This window comes from Lobosporangium transversale, assembly GCF_002105155.1.
Source record: "Lobosporangium transversale strain NRRL 3116 chromosome Unknown BCR41scaffold_96, whole genome shotgun sequence".
NCBI lineage: Eukaryota > Fungi > Mortierellomycota > Mortierellomycetes > Mortierellales > Mortierellaceae > Lobosporangium > Lobosporangium transversale.
This window is the reverse complement of record NW_019029074.1, coordinates 1-16,497: the sequence shown is the minus strand read 5'-3', so window position 1 is coordinate 16,497 and position 16,497 is coordinate 1. Positions and strand designations below refer to the sequence as shown.

The 16,497-nt window shown below is 40.0% G+C and overlaps 8 protein-coding genes across 8 annotated transcripts; 2 read left to right on the top strand and 6 right to left on the bottom strand.

The window, feature by feature from the left end:
- Positions 1-208: 208 nt before the first annotated feature.
- BCR41DRAFT_365688 (hypothetical protein) lies at positions 209-1,905 on the bottom strand. Its single transcript, XM_022026179.1, has one exon. It carries the CDS (start codon positions 1,875-1,877, stop codon positions 258-260), a length of 1,620 nt encoding a protein of 539 aa, XP_021875150.1. The 5' UTR covers positions 1,878-1,905; the 3' UTR covers positions 209-257.
- A 233-nt stretch (positions 1,906-2,138) lies between these two features.
- On the bottom strand, positions 2,139-3,104 carry BCR41DRAFT_376053 (hypothetical protein; the record flags this gene model as incomplete). The annotated part of the gene is made up of 2 exons (XM_022027012.1): positions 2,139-2,194; positions 2,690-3,104. The coding sequence occupies 2 exons, from the start codon at positions 3,102-3,104 to the stop codon at positions 2,139-2,141; spliced, it is 471 nt and encodes a 156-aa protein (XP_021875149.1).
- A 550-nt stretch (positions 3,105-3,654) lies between these two features.
- BCR41DRAFT_315514 (ankyrin repeat-containing domain protein) lies at positions 3,655-5,489 on the bottom strand (the record flags this gene model as incomplete). The annotated part of the gene is made up of 3 exons (XM_022021213.1): positions 3,655-3,991; positions 4,222-4,402; positions 5,183-5,489. The coding sequence occupies 3 exons, from the start codon at positions 5,487-5,489 to the stop codon at positions 3,655-3,657; spliced, it is 825 nt and encodes a 274-aa protein (XP_021875148.1).
- Positions 5,490-5,939: 450 nt separating this feature from the next.
- Positions 5,940-6,343, top strand: BCR41DRAFT_365686 (hypothetical protein). The gene has a single exon (XM_022026178.1). The coding sequence runs from the start codon at positions 5,958-5,960 to the stop codon at positions 6,138-6,140; it is 183 nt and encodes a 60-aa protein (XP_021875147.1). The 5' UTR covers positions 5,940-5,957; the 3' UTR covers positions 6,141-6,343.
- A 377-nt stretch (positions 6,344-6,720) lies between these two features.
- Positions 6,721-8,545, bottom strand: BCR41DRAFT_365684 (dihydroorotase, homodimeric type). The gene is made up of 5 exons (XM_022026177.1): positions 8,394-8,545; positions 8,104-8,263; positions 7,719-7,864; positions 7,285-7,558; positions 6,721-7,165 (listed from the first exon to the last, which is right to left on the bottom strand). Exons 1-5 carry the CDS (start codon positions 8,511-8,513, stop codon positions 6,807-6,809), a joined length of 1,059 nt encoding a protein of 352 aa, XP_021875146.1. The 5' UTR covers positions 8,514-8,545; the 3' UTR covers positions 6,721-6,806.
- A 95-nt stretch (positions 8,546-8,640) lies between these two features.
- Positions 8,641-10,973, bottom strand: BCR41DRAFT_365683 (RIO1 family-domain-containing protein). Its single transcript, XM_022026176.1, has 4 exons — positions 10,744-10,973; positions 10,333-10,612; positions 10,031-10,166; positions 8,641-9,922 (listed from the first exon to the last, which is right to left on the bottom strand). Exons 1-4 carry the CDS (start codon positions 10,955-10,957, stop codon positions 8,651-8,653), a joined length of 1,902 nt encoding a protein of 633 aa, XP_021875145.1. The 5' UTR covers positions 10,958-10,973; the 3' UTR covers positions 8,641-8,650.
- Positions 10,974-11,134: 161 nt separating this feature from the next.
- On the top strand, positions 11,135-13,983 carry BCR41DRAFT_427019 (ATP-dependent RNA helicase DBP5). Its single transcript, XM_022030815.1, has 9 exons — positions 11,135-11,285; positions 11,399-11,416; positions 11,566-11,625; positions 11,748-11,880; positions 11,985-12,077; positions 12,243-12,345; positions 12,461-12,741; positions 12,853-13,105; positions 13,451-13,983. The coding sequence occupies exons 1-9, from the start codon at positions 11,267-11,269 to the stop codon at positions 13,880-13,882; spliced, it is 1,392 nt and encodes a 463-aa protein (XP_021875144.1). The 5' UTR covers positions 11,135-11,266; the 3' UTR covers positions 13,883-13,983.
- A 126-nt stretch (positions 13,984-14,109) lies between these two features.
- Positions 14,110-15,231, bottom strand: BCR41DRAFT_427018 (COPI associated protein-domain-containing protein; the record flags this gene model as incomplete). The annotated part of the gene is made up of 5 exons (XM_022030814.1): positions 14,110-14,494; positions 14,577-14,586; positions 14,704-14,801; positions 14,987-15,068; positions 15,186-15,231. The coding sequence occupies 5 exons, from the start codon at positions 15,229-15,231 to the stop codon at positions 14,110-14,112; spliced, it is 621 nt and encodes a 206-aa protein (XP_021875143.1).
- Between the last annotated feature and the right edge of the window lie 1,266 nt (positions 15,232-16,497).

Genomic DNA, 16,497 nt, shown 5'->3' with positions numbered 1-16,497 from the left:
GCACAGGAAAAGAAGAGTACCAAGGACAAAGATGATAAACATCTTTTTTAAATGTTATAGAACAGTATCTATTAAAGACCTGGAAAGAAAGTAAAAAAAATCGTACTTGAAATATTTTTTATTTTTTTATTTTTATTTTTTATTTTTTTTATTTTTATTTTTTATTTTTTTTAATTTTTTTTATTCTTTTTTTTTACTTTTATTCTTTCTTTTTTGTAATTTATGGGACAATGTTCAGAGAAATCGCTTTTAATCGACTAATCGAAAAAGCTCCATCCCTCGGTTTGAAGCCGAAGGTGTGCGCTTTGGAAGGAGGACTTAATTTTGATGACATTCTGTCCTCGCACCATGTTTGCGACATTTCTGTTGATCAGAAAAGGATCCATGACCCAAAACCCCCCTCCGGATTGGCGTCGGTTATTTGAATTTATGGTCTCTCGGATCCGGATCTGGCCCAGTCGACAATTGACCTCCCATTTTGCATAATCGAAATTGTTTCCGAAGAAAGTCAAAAAGCCTAGTAAGAGTTCAGCAGCGGTAGATGTATTGTAGTTTGCCAGGGCCACATAATTGGACCAGTTATGATCAAAGGAGCAAAGTACGCCTTCAGCCTGCTTGCTCACCAGTCTGCGTGCGGGCTGCTGTTGTAGTGAAGGAAGAACAGGAATCTTTATGGACTGAAGAAAGGTAATCAACATCAGCGTTAAGGCGTATGAGCTGAGAAATCCGTGTTTGGCGGAGAGGATTCCGCATTTCTCTGCAATCTTTTTCAATGTAAACCAAACGACACGAACCCGATGGTCGATCTTGACATAGGTTTTGATGAGTTTTGAGTTTTCGACGCCCAACATGGCATTAATGCTGATATCGCAGTTGACGCCTTCGTGGTTTCGAAATGTCACAATAGGTACCCTGGCATTCGGGATAACAAACACATTTTTGTAACCATGGTATCGAAGCGCGTCTCCTAGGCGATGTACGCCCAAGATGTTATCGAGATCTTCCACCGTAAGATCGTAGTCACTGCCATGAGAGCTTAATCCATTGGCAAATGACCCCAAAAGATGGACTGTCAAGCTGTTGATGGAGAAGTAAGAGTTCAGTTGGTCACTCAATGTGGTCACAAAACTAGAAACCCGATCCTCTTGCTCAGTGGAATTCATAATTCGTTTTTCTAGCTGATACATGTTGATATTGAGCTGACGCATTATTCGTTGTTCTTCTAGTCGTTGCAATGCTTCGTCTTGAAGCTGTAGTCCCTCTTGATGCTGTCTTTGCTGCTCTGTCACAGTTCTTGTTTCCTGACTTGTTGTTACACGCTGTCGATCCAGTTCAGCCTCACGTAGACGTCTTCTGCTCATTTTGATTCGATTATGAGCAGCAGTAAATTTCAGAACCCCTAAACATCCACTACGACGACCCTCGATTTGTATAAGGATGCCTCCAGAGCCTTTCATATCTCGGAGTGAATATCTTAGCTTGTTGATGAGGATCGCGATATCATCTTTGTATTCGTCTGCGACTTGTTCTGCATAGCGCCACAAAAAGTCCTGGACGTTAATAGGGGACAACCCTGGAACCAATATTTCATTACCATTGTCTTCACAGACATATGGAAAGAGACGATTCGTTTCACGGAAACCGGCCATGAAGGCTGACATGTTGTGTTCCCATTTCAGCCCTTGTTGGTAAATGTATTTCTCACAAGGAATACTAAGCTCACTGTAATCGCGACTGAATTCAGCCACGATGTTAAAAATGGCTGCTAGGTCACTGTAACTGATGGCGTGAATCCAATCTGGCTCCGTATCGGCTCCATACTCGAAGAAGACACATGCCATTAGGAAGTTGAGAAAATGTTCCCTATTGACCTGCATCGTTCAGTTTTTTTTTTTTTTTTTTTTTTACAAAAAAAAAAGAGGAATCTTAATGGGACGTTGACGCGTATTGAGTGAATAGGGGTAGGGGTTGTAATAAACAAAAAGGAACGGTCCCTTGGTCTCTGTTTACATCATTTGTTCCCTTGCAAAGTGGTTATTTTTTTTTTATTTTTTTTATTTTTTATTTGGATGAGGTATTGTATACTGGATTATAGTACAAAACAAACCGAGGTTTTTTCCAACAAGGATGTTCTTAGGTTATCGACGCGTCCACATGCCTGATAGGCGATTCATCATACCAACACGTGCCTTGACTTCAGAACTAGTGGTATTAGTCCTTGTCATTTCATTAATATGCCATTGCCCAGTTTCGATTGAACTTGTCGACCCATCTTGACCATGAAGACCTCCTCCTGTCTCCTCCTCCTGGATCTCTCTCGCTGGTCCACTAAACCATAATCGTGAGAACCGTCCCGAGATAGTTGCGCTACCAGAGAAGGGGGGCTTAAGCTTACCGTTGTTGCTGTTGTTGTTGTTGTTGTTGTTGTTGTTGTTGTTGCTGTTGTTGTTGGCATTGCTGTTGTTGTTGGCATTGCTGTTGGAAGATTTTGTTATATCCTTATCCTTGCCTGATAAATCTTGGAGCGAGGCCAACGACATGGACGAAGTTATCCTTGAAGAGCGATTTGCGAAAAATGAAAGTTCATCATTAAATCCACTGAGCTTTGTGCCAAAGAGGGACTCTTGCATGCTACGCCGGCGGAAACTCTTTTCAACAAACGTATCTCTTTCTTCATCTTCGTTCCTACTTCCGTCATGTTCTTTCTCAGCTTCGACATTCTCTAGAGGTGATGCAAACATCCGAAGGTCAAATGATTGACAGACAGCGCGCTCAGCTGCTCTGCGTAGCGCTCCATTTGTAGAAGGCGACAGTGGAGGTTGAGAAATGGAGCGTTCCATTGGACTTAATTCTACGCGGTCGTTCGTTCCTAATCGCGTTGACTCTCCGGGGATTGTAGATTCTAACTGCGCCCGACTATCGTCTCCACTGAGTGTCATGGGACTGGTTAGAGTAGAGCATGATGATGGGTCCGAGATGATAGTATCAGACGTAGAAGCATCCGAGTCTCGTCTAAATTTGGGATCTGTAGGCGGCCGTACAGACCTAATGAGATCAAGAGATACGCGACGAAGAACTGATGATCGTGGAGTAGCAGATGCCATGACTGGTGGTGAAATACTTAATACTGTAGACGCATCGATCGATCGACGCCTACTGGCACTGGCGATGGATAGAGTAGGCTCCAATGTGCTTAAAAGACTGGGCAGAGAGCCCTGTAGTATTTGTGACTTTTGAGACGATTTGTCCTTCATTGTTGTATTCGTTCTACTTTGCGAGGCGGACGTAGTAGTAGTAGGTGTAGGTGCTGCTGTTGCTTTCCTCTGGGCGTTGGTCAAGAGTCGAGGATCAACCGATTCTGACCTCGGTGGCAATGATTCCTTCGAGAGTGGTCTTGACAGATCACATGATTGTCTTGGGGCGGAAAGGGCAGTGGGCGATGATGGTGATTCCATGATGGAGGGTAGACTAACACGACGCTGATTGAGATATCGAGATGTAGTTGAAGCTGTAGCGGTGGATGTGGATGGCGAAGTGGCTTCGGAGTGTTGAGTGCAGGATCGAGTTGGAGCCATGATGGCGGAGACCCTACGACTAAAATCTCCACTAGTCCTTGGACTAGAGAGAGAGTCCCTGTCCCGACTATCTCTGAGGTCATCCTCTGGGGTCATTACTTGGATACCCCGTTGCATAGACACATGTAGATGGAGTAAATTGGCGACTTCGGGGTGGCCTCTTGCCATAGCAACAGAATAAGGTGTTGAGCCATACTGTTGTGATTGATCGTAATAACGAAGCAGGGTTAATAAGGAGTATGAACAGCTTTTTTTTGTTTGTTTGTTTTTGCTTAAGTAGAAATGAAGACATGTCACTTGCCTTGTCTGCCAAGTCAGGAACGGCACCATGGCGTAGAAGGATTTCTACAATGCTAAGACATCCATTGGCAGCTGCAAAGTGCAAGGGCGTACATCCTGTTGTCCCTACTGCTTGACTAGAAAATGAGAATGATAATAAACAATGATTAGTAGACAGCAATTATGTCATAGGAGAGGAAGGAGTGAGGGTATAGAGCAGGACATTGCTGACCATCATCATAATCCTGACTGATAATGTGGTCAAAGCTGACTGTAAACTCAGCCCAGACTCTCGTGAGAATACAGACATGGCCCATGCGCATAAAAAAATTTTTTTTTTCCCAATGATCCCAAAGCTCAAGCGTACCCAACTCTGTCACCACTATATTTCCGCGGATATCGTCGCACGTTAACATCTGCGCCATGATCGATCAGGAATAGGACCACAGGCACATTCGCATTGCTACAACATGCTGCATGGATCGGAAGGACCCCATTGAAGGCAGAATCTATTGCTTGACCATTGTCCAATGCAAACTTGACAAGACCTGAAAATAAACAATAGTAATAAAAAGACTATTAGATTATGAAGCGGTGCAGTAAACTCGATCATACCCTCCCCTTCAAGTACTCTCTCTCTCTCTCTCTGAGTAGGGCATCAATCAAGTCTATTTAAAAATAAAAAAAAAATAAAAAAAGTCGGTACTAGATGAAGGAGAAAGGGAAACGCTTTTCAGGAAAAGAGGATCGAGAATCAACAAATAATAGAAGGGGAAAAAAACAACTCTCTTTCATCTTTTTCACTTTCGACACCCACGATTCACACGGTTGCCAAACATTGAGGAATGACTTCCGTGACAAACACAAAAAAAAAAAAAAAAAAACCAATCCAACCACCCAAACAAACAAGCAAACAGCGGTAACAATAACTTTTTTTCTTATCTTTTCTCGGATGGAATTTGATTGCCAAATATTCTTAGACAAACAGAAAGGTAGAAAGTAAATTCAGACGGGAAGGAGAACAGCAAAAGAGAGCTCGCGGGATGAACTTCTTTTTACTGGTGCAGCGTATCATGTTACGTACAAACCTTCATTCATTCACGCATAAACACACAACATCCCTACATTCTCCCTTCTCTTTCTCCCTCCCCCCCCAAAAAAGAAAAAAAAATAAAGGCAGATTTTTCTGCACAGACACTCTCAAGAGAGGAAAAAAATAAAAAATAAAAAAAAAAGAATAAAGAGAGGGTGGTTTTATTTCGTAGGAGATGATAGAGTTGCATAACATGATAAAGGGGAGGGGTGTGTGGGACTGAGGCTTGCCTTACCTAAGTTTCCAGAGGCAGCACCTGAGTGTAAGCCCAGGTTTAATGGCTTTTTGCTAGTATGAGAGGAAGTGGTGGTGTGGATGGCACTGGTAGGAGAAGATTTTGATGGAGTGTTATTGTTATTGGTATAGGTATTGATATTGGCAATGAAACTGGCACCGATATTGGTATTGGTATTGGTATTGGTATTAGTACTGGTGTTGGTGTTTGCATTGGTATTGGATTTGGATTTGGATTTGTTGTTGGTATTGGCATTTGTTTTGGTGTCGGTATTGGTATTGGTATAGGTATTGTATTGAGTGATCATGGCAGTGGTGGTGGTGAGGGTGGTGGTAGTTGTGGGGGTGATAGTTGATGTAGTGGAGAGAATAGAGGGCGTTGAGGGCGAGTGACATGGAGAAAGAGAGAGACAAGACGTGTCTACAGTGGCGGATGATGAGTGGAGAGGGGAAAGGAAAGCATGTGTTGCAGGTGAACTAGAAGGAGAACTGGAGCTGGAAAGGGACGTTGGTGAAGACGATGATCCAGGGCGAAGCTGGAGCTGAAGCTGAAGCATGGCTTTTAACGCAGCCATTTTGAATTTCTTTGATGTTGAAAGTGTAAGAGTGTGGAGGCAAAATGAATATGAGTATAGAGAAGATAAATATGATATATGGATGTGTATATGAATGCTGTATGAATGAAAAACAAGAGAGGCAATGAAGGAAAAAAAAAAAAAAAAAAAAGAAAAGGTGAATAAAGTAAAGAAGGAGTGAAGGAAAACTCATTTTCTTCAATGAAAACACACACACATTTATATACCCATGCGCATATCGCCATGCGAAAAAAAAAAGTAAACTATTTTTGTGCTTTCATTCTCTATAGTCCTCAACTCTCAAAAGGATTAAAAAAAGCAGGCACATGCTTCGATGGAGATACAGAGAGGGGAGGGAGAGGGAGAGGCGAGTCAACGATGTGAACTGACAGATGACACGCGTGAGGAACTAGCTTATGCATCAAAAAGGCAGGCAGACGGTAAAATACAGTAAAATAGTAAAATAACAAACGCGGAAAAGTACATGTGTCTTTTTTGCGTTCGATGCAATGCAGTGTCAATATGCATGCATACTTGGCTAGAGATATGCCGTTTGTTCATGCCAATCCCATCAAGGTATACGAAAGGTATTCGTGCTCTCTTTTTTTCCTTTCTGGTTTTTTTTTTTTTTTAATCTCTATCTATCTATTCGAGTAGTTTGCTTCACGCGCTTTGGTTTGTTGATTTCTTATGCTCCTACTAGTCGTTTCTGTCCTACTCTGTCGCGTGGTGGAACACATCTGGTCTTGCACTTTTTTTTTTTTTTTTTTTTTTTTGAATCGTATCACAATGGATGGCTGTGGCGATGATGGCATACTTTTTTTTTTTGGTCTTGGCAAACAGTTCGACACCTCTATTTGTCTTCCCTTGACCCAAATGCTGCGCGTAGACTGTACAATAGACTATAGTTACCTTCGATGGTAATACTCCAGACTATAGCTGAAATAGCTGCGCTGTCTCTTGTTGCATGATTAATTTTTCTTTCTTTTTAATGAATTGTACAACTATATGGACGCTGTTCATTTAGAGGCATCTAGGCATCTAAGTAATCTAAGCAATCGATGCAATCTTCCACGCCAGAGGTTTGCCAGCCATGAATGGAACCACCTTGCCATGTTCCTCGCCATCTACGCTCGCGTCCCCAAAGGAGTAACTCTGAGGTGCATCCCAAGTCTCACGCACAAGAGTCACCTGTCCAACCCATTTCTCATTTTTAACCTCATAGAACGTACGACCAAAGTTACAGGCAAAGTCTTGCAGACGATCCAATGCACCAAAGGACTCGAGGATCGTCGCTAAATAGGGCAACACCAATGGGGTCGTGAACACTCCAGCGCATGCTTCAGGTCCTTCCTTCTTGTGTGAAGGATGGGGCGCAGAGTCTGTACCCAGGAAGAATCGAGGATGACCTTTATGCAAAAAAAAAAAAAAAAAAAAAAAAAAAAAAGCTCAACTCCCTGTATTATCTTACTCCACATCGTCACCTGCAATAGATCAATATCTTTATACAGATACATGTAAAACTTACCCTCCTTGATAACATTGCGAAGAGCTTGTCTGTCACTAGGGAACTTTGCGACGGGCTTACAGAAGTTGTGGCACTTGCCAGCCCAGTCATCAACAACCAACTGCAGATGATGCACAGTGATGGTGCAGCCAACGGTGTCACCCAAGGATTTGACCATGTTCACAGCTGCTTCCGTAGTTGCATGCTCCAAAATAATCTTGAGTTTTGGGAAAGCCAAATGAATATCCTTGAGGTGGTTCAAGAATTTTTCCTCAGCGTTCATGACACAGACATTCTATACACGTGTTCCACACATTCACACAGAATACACAAGCACAAACATGGTATTTTATGTCAGCAAAAAAGATTGAGAGCCATGGGACACGAGTAATCAAAAAAAAAAAAAAAAAAAACTTTTTTATGCGCATAAAAAAAAACAATGAGTCGAACCATACTTTATCTGCATCACTTGGGATCTCACCATGAAGGTTCAAAACCATGCCTTCTTCTTCCATAGCCTTGAACACAGGATAGTAAATATCGTAGCTCTCAATACCAGACTCGCTGTTTGTTGTTACGCCTCGAGGATACGACTTGACACCTGTTAAACCCCCATTCCAAGTAACCGATGTTAAAGAATAAAAAAAAAAAAAAAAGAAAAAAGTCAGATCAAGTCGGCAATGCGCCTCCTTCTGGTATAGAATTGTCCTTCCACTCAGTCAGCTCCATTCATTTTTGAGATATTATTCCCTAGGTATCGACTACAACGCTCAAAGAGCTTAAAAAATAAAAAAAGAAAAAGAAAATAGAAATCTGTCTGTGATGACACCAATCTATTACCGCGAACACCAGCCTTAGCTGCCTTCCTGATCTCCTCGGGAGTCAATGAGGGGTTGAGGTAAAGTGACATAAGGAAAGTAACTTTAGGCGCCAGCTTCTCGAGTTCTGCCTTATATGCAAGCGCCATCTCAGTGTTGGAGATGGTTGGTTGGAGATTGGGCTATCAGGGATTGAGTCAAAAACCCAGGGGAGTTTAAACATAGATAATTGTCAACCGAGAAGCATATCAAAAATCTGTTAAGAATAATAATAGCTCGAAGCAAGTTGGTGAAACGCTTTCCATGCAGTACCATGACATAACAGATCGAGACGCCTCCTTCCGCCACAGCAGGCGTAACCATTTTCATAAGCGATCCTTGTCGCAGATGAATGTGCATGTCACATGCTGTGGGAATAGTGATGGTGCTCATGATGTTGATCCTTTTTAACAAAGAGAAGGAAGTGATCAGATCAAAAAAGGATTTTCCCTTCCGTATTTCTTTAGGATGAAGTTCTCCACGTGATTTTTTCTCTTTTTTTTTTTTTTTTTTTTTCTCCCTATAGTTCTTTATTTCTTCTTTGAAGACGTTGACTTAATTTTACGCTTCTTATCTGCTTTAGGGATCTTGTTCTTCCTCTTTTCACGCGCTTCCTCTTTAGATTTAAGCTTACGTTCCTTCTTCGCCTCCTTGTCTTCATTTCTCTTTCCGCGTGCTTGTTTCGTAAAAACATCCTCGCCTGCATCCGAATCACTATCTTCACTATCTGAACCGCTATCACCTTCCTCTTCCTCTTCGCGATCTTGTTCTTCGATATTAGCTCCTGATACCTCCTGATTCTTTTGACCTTGTAATACTCTGCCAATGTCTGCCCCTTTATCCATACTAGCTGCGTCTGTAGAGGTAGTAGCCGCTGCTGGTACAGTAACTGTATCTTGTTCGTCGCCAGGACCCCTGGTTTTTGGGGATGGGTGTTTCGGCTCTACTTTCTGCTTCGGCCTTTCATCCACATCCTTAATGCCTGTCATCTTTGTGTATAAAAGTTCCTCCGTGTTGCCTTCCAAAACCTTGCGTACATCTCGTTCAACATCAATGACTTCCTGTAAGTGACGTGGAATATATGATTGCGCAAACACAGCTTCATCAACCATGCGTTTGTCCGCCTCTGCCTTGGTCTCGTTGAGTGGAAGGTTATTCTGAATTCTCTCGAGTTCATTATCCATACCTTCGTCCGTCATTTCAATGTTCACATCAGTGATAAAGTCAAAGAGTTCTTTTTGGCCCATGACTGCAACATTCTTTTTCCTGAAAAAGTCTGATACATTGGTAATATCCATTCGTAAAAAGTTGAAGGCGTGAGGATGGTCATGCTCGACCGACTGCGACACATCAATAATATATAATGTACGTGAGTGGTACAAGATATTGTACTCGCTTAAATCAGCATGTACGAGGCGACATGTTTGATACATGATACGCATATACTTGATGAGCTGGAAGTACAGGGCTGGATATCGATCTACATCAATTTGCGCATCTTTGAGACGTGGATAGGCCCAACCATTCTTGTCACCCAAGAATCCCATTACAAGGACATGCATACGAAGTACTAATGGCTCTGGACAAGGAATACCGGCTTGATGTAAACGCTTCAGGTTTCTCATCTCCTTCTCAGCCCAGATCTTGACCATCTTGCGTGGATTACTTTTGTTATATCCATGTCGGAATCGGTACTCTCCAGAAACATAGCGATCACGATCTTTGAATACCAAAATGGATGTCTTGTAAATTTTAATGGCCCTATGCTCGCCACTTTCAGTCCTAGCATGGTAAACGTTCGCCTTTTTTTTTTTTTTTTTTTTTTTTTAAATAAATATATCAGAGCAAAATAACTGTGAGATACTTTAATTTTTTTTTCTTTTCTTTTTTTTTTAGGTTAAAGCACCTACCTCTTTTCCAGTGCTGATGCATCCATTGACCTCATAAATAATGTTGCGGTTGAGCATTTTGAAGAGAATAATACGTGTGCGAGGATCCAAGACTTGATCAGAAGTAGCTCGATCCGATTTATCTGTATTCTTGGTCCTATATTTCCGGTCATTAAGAACACAGTAAAACATATTAGTATCATTATAACTTTATGGAATGTTTTATGTATAAAGTATATCTTTTTTTTTTTTTTTTTAAAAAAAAAAAAAAAAAAAAAGAAAAAAAAAGAAAGCCTAATTATATCTTCATTATTAAGACATACCGGTCACCAGCAGCTTTCTTACTGCCTAACTTGAGCTCTGCTACAGGCGGAGCTACGCTGTGTTCGCCGAGATGAAGTCTTCCTTCAAACTTTGTTTGAAGTGCATCGATCTGATCACCTTGTTTGTGCGGATCATTCTCTATAGAATGACTTGACTCGGTCTTTTTTGCTACTACAGATGTTTTGCGTGGTTGATTTGCTGCAGGTGTACTGATAACAGGGTTGGTAGACTTATTTGGCTGGAGTTGTTGACGAAGTCGATTGTATTGTTTTGTGAAGTCTAAAAGCGATCCGGAACAGTTAAGACGAAGAATATATGTCCCGGATGAATAAAAAAGATACCTGTCATACCAATATGTGACTAGTACGTCTAAGGCAACAGTCCTAATGAATGAAAGCCAAAGAATTTACCTCCTGTGGCATTATCCCAACCATCAAAGTCATTAAGCTCATCTTCGAGGTCATCCAAGTCAATATCTTCACTGTCAAAACTATCGTCGTCGTCATCATAGTGATTGGCCGCACCGACTGTATTATCATATTGAGGAGCTATATCCAGAGCTTGGTCCGTAAGCTGTTCCCCTGCCTGGTTTTCGGGTTCAATGGCGCGATGTGTGGAAGCCATGAGGGACAGAGTGAGGTTGCAGAAGAAGAGTAATATTCTCCTCTGTGCTTAAAAAAAAAAGTGCCAAGTAAAGTGGCTTACCGTGTTTGTCACCTCCATTGAGACTGCTCTTTGATTTCACGTTGAAGTGGGAGGCAAAGTCGTTTAAATAGGCTGGAATGGAGGAAGAATAGGACCAACTCTTTTCTTTCGAGCACCTCCATCAACTGCATTTTTTACTCCTCTACTCTGTTGCATCGTTGCATCAAAGAGCTTGCAGGAACAGTCATTAGTATCTACAGTCTCAACCTTTAAACCCACATTCCAACTATGGCTTCCTCTGCACCAGGTATTCAGCCAACTCTCTATCTCAATAGAATTATACGATAAAAAAGTAATAATCATAAAGAAATAACCTTCTAATCACAAAAGTTCTTTCTTCATTGGGATTCGTCTTCGCAGATGAGACATCTGCAGAAGGTATGCATGGCGATGTTAATTTTTTTATGTCAAAGACGTGGCAGCTACCTGAGTATCACTGTATCGCGTCAATATGTGAGTCGCCCTTTCGACTCTTTTATGACTCTGTTTTTATTCATATACTATTATTTTTCATTTTCCTTATGCAGCCCTGTCCACAAAGCTCGAGACAACACAGCTTGAGGCATCACGCGATGATGGTGGTGAAGGTATAGTCAGGGATTCACTGTTTTTGTTTTTCTTCTTTTAATGTGTGGTTATCACTTTTATCGAATGAACCCTAACAAAAATCCATTTCCTTACTTTTTCGAACGGTACTGTGCATTTACAGAGGTCCAGACTGCACAAGAAAGAGCTACCGATTTGCTCGAGTCCTCATATAATGTTGTAGTCAAGCTTGCGGATCAACAGGCTGATGTCAACTCTCCTCTTTATTCTATCAGCTCATTTGAAGACCTTGGTTTGTAAGTCTAATACCATACTCTATTCAATCCTTCTTTCTAATTGACTGGGTTTGCTTTTGAAATCGGTATGAACTTTTTTTTTTTTTCTTCCTCTACCTATATAGGCACGATGACTTGCTCAAAGGACTTTACAACATGAAGTTTGCCAAGCCTTCCAAGATCCAGGAGCGAGCATTACCACTTTTGCTTCAAAACCCGTATGAGTGCTTTATTATTATTATTATTATTTTTTTTAAAAAAAAAAAAAAAAAAAAAAAAAAAAAAAAAAAAAAAAAAAGATACGGTTTGATATTAATGCATATATGCATACATATTCATCTGACATTCCCACGTCGCATCTTTGTTTTTAATCCATTGATTAGTCCACGTAACATGATCGCTCAGTCCCAGTCAGGAACAGGCAAAACAGCTGCTTTTGCTCTCACTATTCTTAGCAGAATCAACTATGATCTTAAAGCTCCTCAGGTAAGGACCTCGTGAAAAATTGCAAACGTTGATGCTACAAATTTCAATCTACTTATTAACTCTTTGGCATAATCTGACTTTTTTTTTTTAAAAAAAAAAAAATTTACACTCTAAGGCTTTGGTTCTTTCGCCTTCGCGTGAATTGGCACGCCAGACCATGGAGGTTATTCAAGAGATGGGTAAATTTACGCAAGTGACATTATTCCAAGCTATCAAGGACGAGAATACGCCGCCCAAGGTGACTGCCCATGTTATCGTTGGCACTCCGGGAACAGTGACGGATTTGATTAAGAGACGTGTCATCGATTCCAAGAATATTCGCCTCTATGTTTTGGATGAGGCAGATAACATGTTGGACTTGCAAGGCCTTGGTGATCAGAGTCGTCAACTGAAGAGGTATGTAACCGTTGGTGTGGTTATGTAAGGATTGTGAGTAGAGGCAATTTTTGTTGAAGATCAAAGACCGGTCAGATTCAACAGTCAATTTATTCACCACGACTACTATAGATTTTTGCCCAGAGATTGTCAGATTGTGCTGTTCTCTGCAACATGGGCTGACCGTGTTCGTAAATTTGCAGAAGAGATTGCGGTGAATGCCAACCAGATCACACTTAGACCTGAGGAGTTGTCGGTTGACGGTATCAAACAATTTTATGTCGACTGCCGCGATCAGACGAGGGGCAACAAGAATAGAAAGTACGATATCCTTGTGGGGTTGTACTCATTGTTGACTGTCAGTCAGAGTATTATTTTTGTAAAGGTAGGATCTATGTACGACGTATTTTTATCTTTTATTTTTTTATTTTTATCTTTTATTTTTTTATTTTACTTTTTATTTTATTTTTTTATTTTACTTTTTTATTTTACTTTTTATTTTATTTTTTATTTTACTTTTTTATTTTACTTTTTTATTTTACTTTTTTATTTTACTTTTTTATTTTACTTTTTTATTTTACTTTTTTATTTTATTTTTTATTTTATTTTATTTTTATTTTTCATTTTATTTTTTATTTTTATTTTTATTTTTATTTGTTTTTTAGATAATACCGAAGTCTTTTATTCATTATATATTTTACTTACTTGTTTGAATGTGACTTTTTAATAGAGACGTGATACAGCCGATGAGATTGCACAAAAGATGTCGGAAAAGCATCATGCGGTAGTTTCTTTGCATGGAAAATTGGAAGCAACTCAGCGTGATGAAGTGATTGATTCTTTCCGTGCAGGAAAGTCCAAGGTTCTTATTACGACCAACGTTATTGCCCGAGGCATCGATATTGCCAATGTGAACATGGTTGTTAATTATGACATGCCTACGGACCAGTATGGAAGACCGGACCCTGAAACGTACCTTCATCGTATTGGACGCACTGGTCGTTTCGGTCGCACAGGAGTGTCGGTCAACTTTATCCATGATGACAAGAGTATGGAGGTGATGAGAGAGATTGAGGGTCATTTTGATCGTAGGATGATCCAACTACCAGAAGATTTGGATGAAGCTGAAGAGATTATCAAGAAGGCCATGAAGGCACCATAAAATCGATCGATTGTTAGAGTTTTGCAGGATTGTTTAGATATTTTTTTTTTATTTTATTTGAATAAAAAAGATCGAATAGCTTTATAGCTTTTTTTATTTTTATTTTAAATATACTACGACATTAAGTATTCGTAAGTTAAAACAGAAAAAAATATAAAGGTTTTTTTTTTTTTTTTTTTTTTTTTTTTAAAAAAAAAAAAGGACGATTAGTGTAAGAATCAATAGAGTTAGGAGGTTTGGTTATTATTCTGGTTCTGGTTCTGGTTCTGGTTCTGGTACTGGTAGGATTGAGACATTTGAGGTTGATCAGGGTTTGGTTTGCTGTACTGTGCATTGTCGTAACCAGAGGCGGAGCCATAGCCAGTGCCAGTACCATAGCCAGTACCATGGCCAGTACCATGGCCAGTGCCATGGCCAGTGCCGGGGCCAGATCCAAGGCCTGAAGCAGAACCAGAGTAGAGGTTGTTATTGGAGGTGTTGGGGACTGCAGACATGGAAGGAGAAGGTGTTGCTCCCTTGAAGTGCATGGCAACGTAGAAGAGACCGACGGCCATGACAATGCATCCAACCACGATGTTGAACCATCTCCATGATAGACAGAGGACACCCATGCTATTTAAATAGTCAAAGTTAAATTATATACTCAAACAAACAATAGTTGATGACAACTGCAAATATCTGTATCTTTACTTACCAAATATAAACTTTTTATTTAAAGTGAAAACGAAAAAAAAAAAAAAAAAAAAAAAAAAAGAGGTGGTTAGGGTTCGAGATGAGTATGGATCGACAAGTGTGTGTAACTGTGGAGAAGATTCACTTACATATTCCGCGCCCTAACATGGTGAACATGAAGCCCATGTTGTACACGATCGATTCAGGGATAGTAAACTCTAGAATAAAAGTCAAGAGCCCAAACAAGCTTTGCCACAAAAAAAAAAAAAAAAAAAAAGGATGATCGATTCCGTCAAGATGACGGGCATTGCCAACATTAAATATTAGTTATCATGCAACCACGCGTAAGCTAATCATGAGTTATTAGAAGCGAAGGTTTTTTTTTTTTTTTTTTTTTTTTTTTTTTTTTTCCATCCATAGAAATTAACTTACACTACAAAGACACCCAAAATACCAGAGTTCCATGAGCCAAGGTCCACGAAGAGGATAATACCACCTAACATAAGTAGGACGGCTAAAAGAAAGAGGAGAATGATTGTAAGAGAGAACAAAGGAGTGCACTGGTAAGACGATGGGGGCTCAAGTTGAAGTAGCTAAAAAGAAAAGTAATCTTATGGTAAGTTCAGCCTACCAACGATGATGTTCATCATCCGGAAGAGACCAGCGCCTTTAGCCATGATGAAAAGGAGGTAAAGTGGGTAGATAGGTTAAAAGGAGATTAATAGAGATAAGAAGAAAAAAAGAAAAGCAAAAGAGAAAGAGAGAAAGGTGTGGGTCTGTTGGAGGTGTAGGAGAAAAGCGTAATGTGCGCGCGAAAGCTTTTTAAACTTGGTTCTCACCATGACCTTTTTAAATGTTTATCCGTAGAAAAGTTTTTTTTCTTTAATTTTTATTTTTTATTTTTTATTTTTTTATGCTGATAGCTGATATAGTTGAGAGTTGATAGCCCAGAGTTGATACCTCATAGTGGATAACCATAGTTGATACATCGCTCATACTTCATAGCCTACAGTTCATAGCTCATACACTCTCATAAATACGTCATAGCGGCCCCAGAGTCACCATGGACAATTATGCAGGTCCGTCTGGCGGCAGTAGAGATATTAAGAGGAAGAGAAAAGCGAAAAAAAGTTTCATAATCATGAAAAGAAAAGAAAAGAAAAAAAAAAAAGTCAGTGAGTCAAACATGAAGATCAAATCATTTTGCTAGACCCTAAGAGACAATTACGATTACTTTATGTTGTTGAAACACTAAAGTTGCCCTCCCACCTTGTTTGTTTGTCACAATAAAAAAAATAAAAAAAAAAAGTGGAGACTTTGCCCTGTGCTTCTCTCTGTCTCTGCTCACTCTCTCTCGCAGGTCTACAGAAAAAAAAAAAAAAAAAAATAAAGCTTTTCTCTTTCCGTACTTTCCCTCTACACACACTTCCACTTCTCTCACACTCTAAACTCTCATTCTCACACTACTCTTATTCTCACACTTCTCTTATTCTCACACTTCTCTTATTCTCACACTTCTCTTATTCTCACACTTCTCTTATTCTCACACTTCTCTTATTCTCACACTTCTCTCATTCTCACAGTTTTCTCATTCTCACACTTCTCTCATTCTCACACCCACTACTCTCTCTACTCTCGCTTTCACTCTCACCCTTTATCCTACTATTAGACAATTGAAAAAAATAAAAAATAAAAAACATTCTTCAGCAGCCTGTCCCTTCTCCTGTATCACCCCCCACTCTTCCCCTGTCATGTTCATTAAATAACCTAAACATGTCTCACTAAAAAATACCATTTTACGTTCAATGACCCAAGAACTTGTTTTCATAACCTTCACAAACATTAACGCTTAAAAATTTACTTTTCATTGCTCATCTCTTCATTGCTAACTGCTCTGCATTCACTTCAAACAAGGCCACGTCCTAACAACCAGTGTAATCAAG

What these genes read in the sequence shown, in the direction of transcription:
- BCR41DRAFT_365688 (XM_022026179.1), bottom strand. Translation starts at nt 1,877, where the DNA reads ATGCAGGTCAATAGGGAACATTTTCTCAACTTCCTAATGGCATGTGTC.
- BCR41DRAFT_365686 (XM_022026178.1), top strand. Translation starts at nt 5,958, where the DNA reads ATGAAAACACACACACATTTATATACCCATGCGCATATCGCCATGCGA.
- BCR41DRAFT_365684 (XM_022026177.1), bottom strand. Translation starts at nt 8,513, where the DNA reads ATGAGCACCATCACTATTCCCACAGCATGTGACATGCACATTCATCTG. An exon ending in TCCCAAGTGATGCAGATAAA is followed by an intron (nt 7,559 to 7,718) that starts GTATGGTTCGAC and finishes ACACGTGTATAG; the next exon opens with AATGTCTGTGTCATGAACGC. An exon ending in TCGCAATGTTATCAAGGAGG is followed by an intron (nt 7,166 to 7,284) that starts GTAAGTTTTACA and finishes TTTTGCATAAAG; the next exon opens with GTCATCCTCGATTCTTCCTG.
- BCR41DRAFT_365683 (XM_022026176.1), bottom strand. Translation starts at nt 10,957, where the DNA reads ATGGCTTCCACACATCGCGCCATTGAACCCGAAAACCAGGCAGGGGAA. An exon ending in TTGGGATAATGCCACAGGAG is followed by an intron (nt 10,613 to 10,743) that starts GTAAATTCTTTG and finishes GATCGCTTTTAG; the next exon opens with ACTTCACAAAACAATACAAT. An exon ending in AAGAAAGCTGCTGGTGACCG is followed by an intron (nt 10,167 to 10,332) that starts GTATGTCTTAAT and finishes CCGGAAATATAG; the next exon opens with GACCAAGAATACAGATAAAT.
- BCR41DRAFT_427019 (XM_022030815.1), top strand. An exon ending in TCATTTGAAGACCTTGGTTT is followed by an intron (nt 11,881 to 11,984) that starts GTAAGTCTAATA and finishes CTACCTATATAG; the next exon opens with GCACGATGACTTGCTCAAAG. An exon ending in AGAGTATTATTTTTGTAAAG is followed by an intron (nt 13,106 to 13,450) that starts GTAGGATCTATG and finishes ACTTTTTAATAG; the next exon opens with AGACGTGATACAGCCGATGA.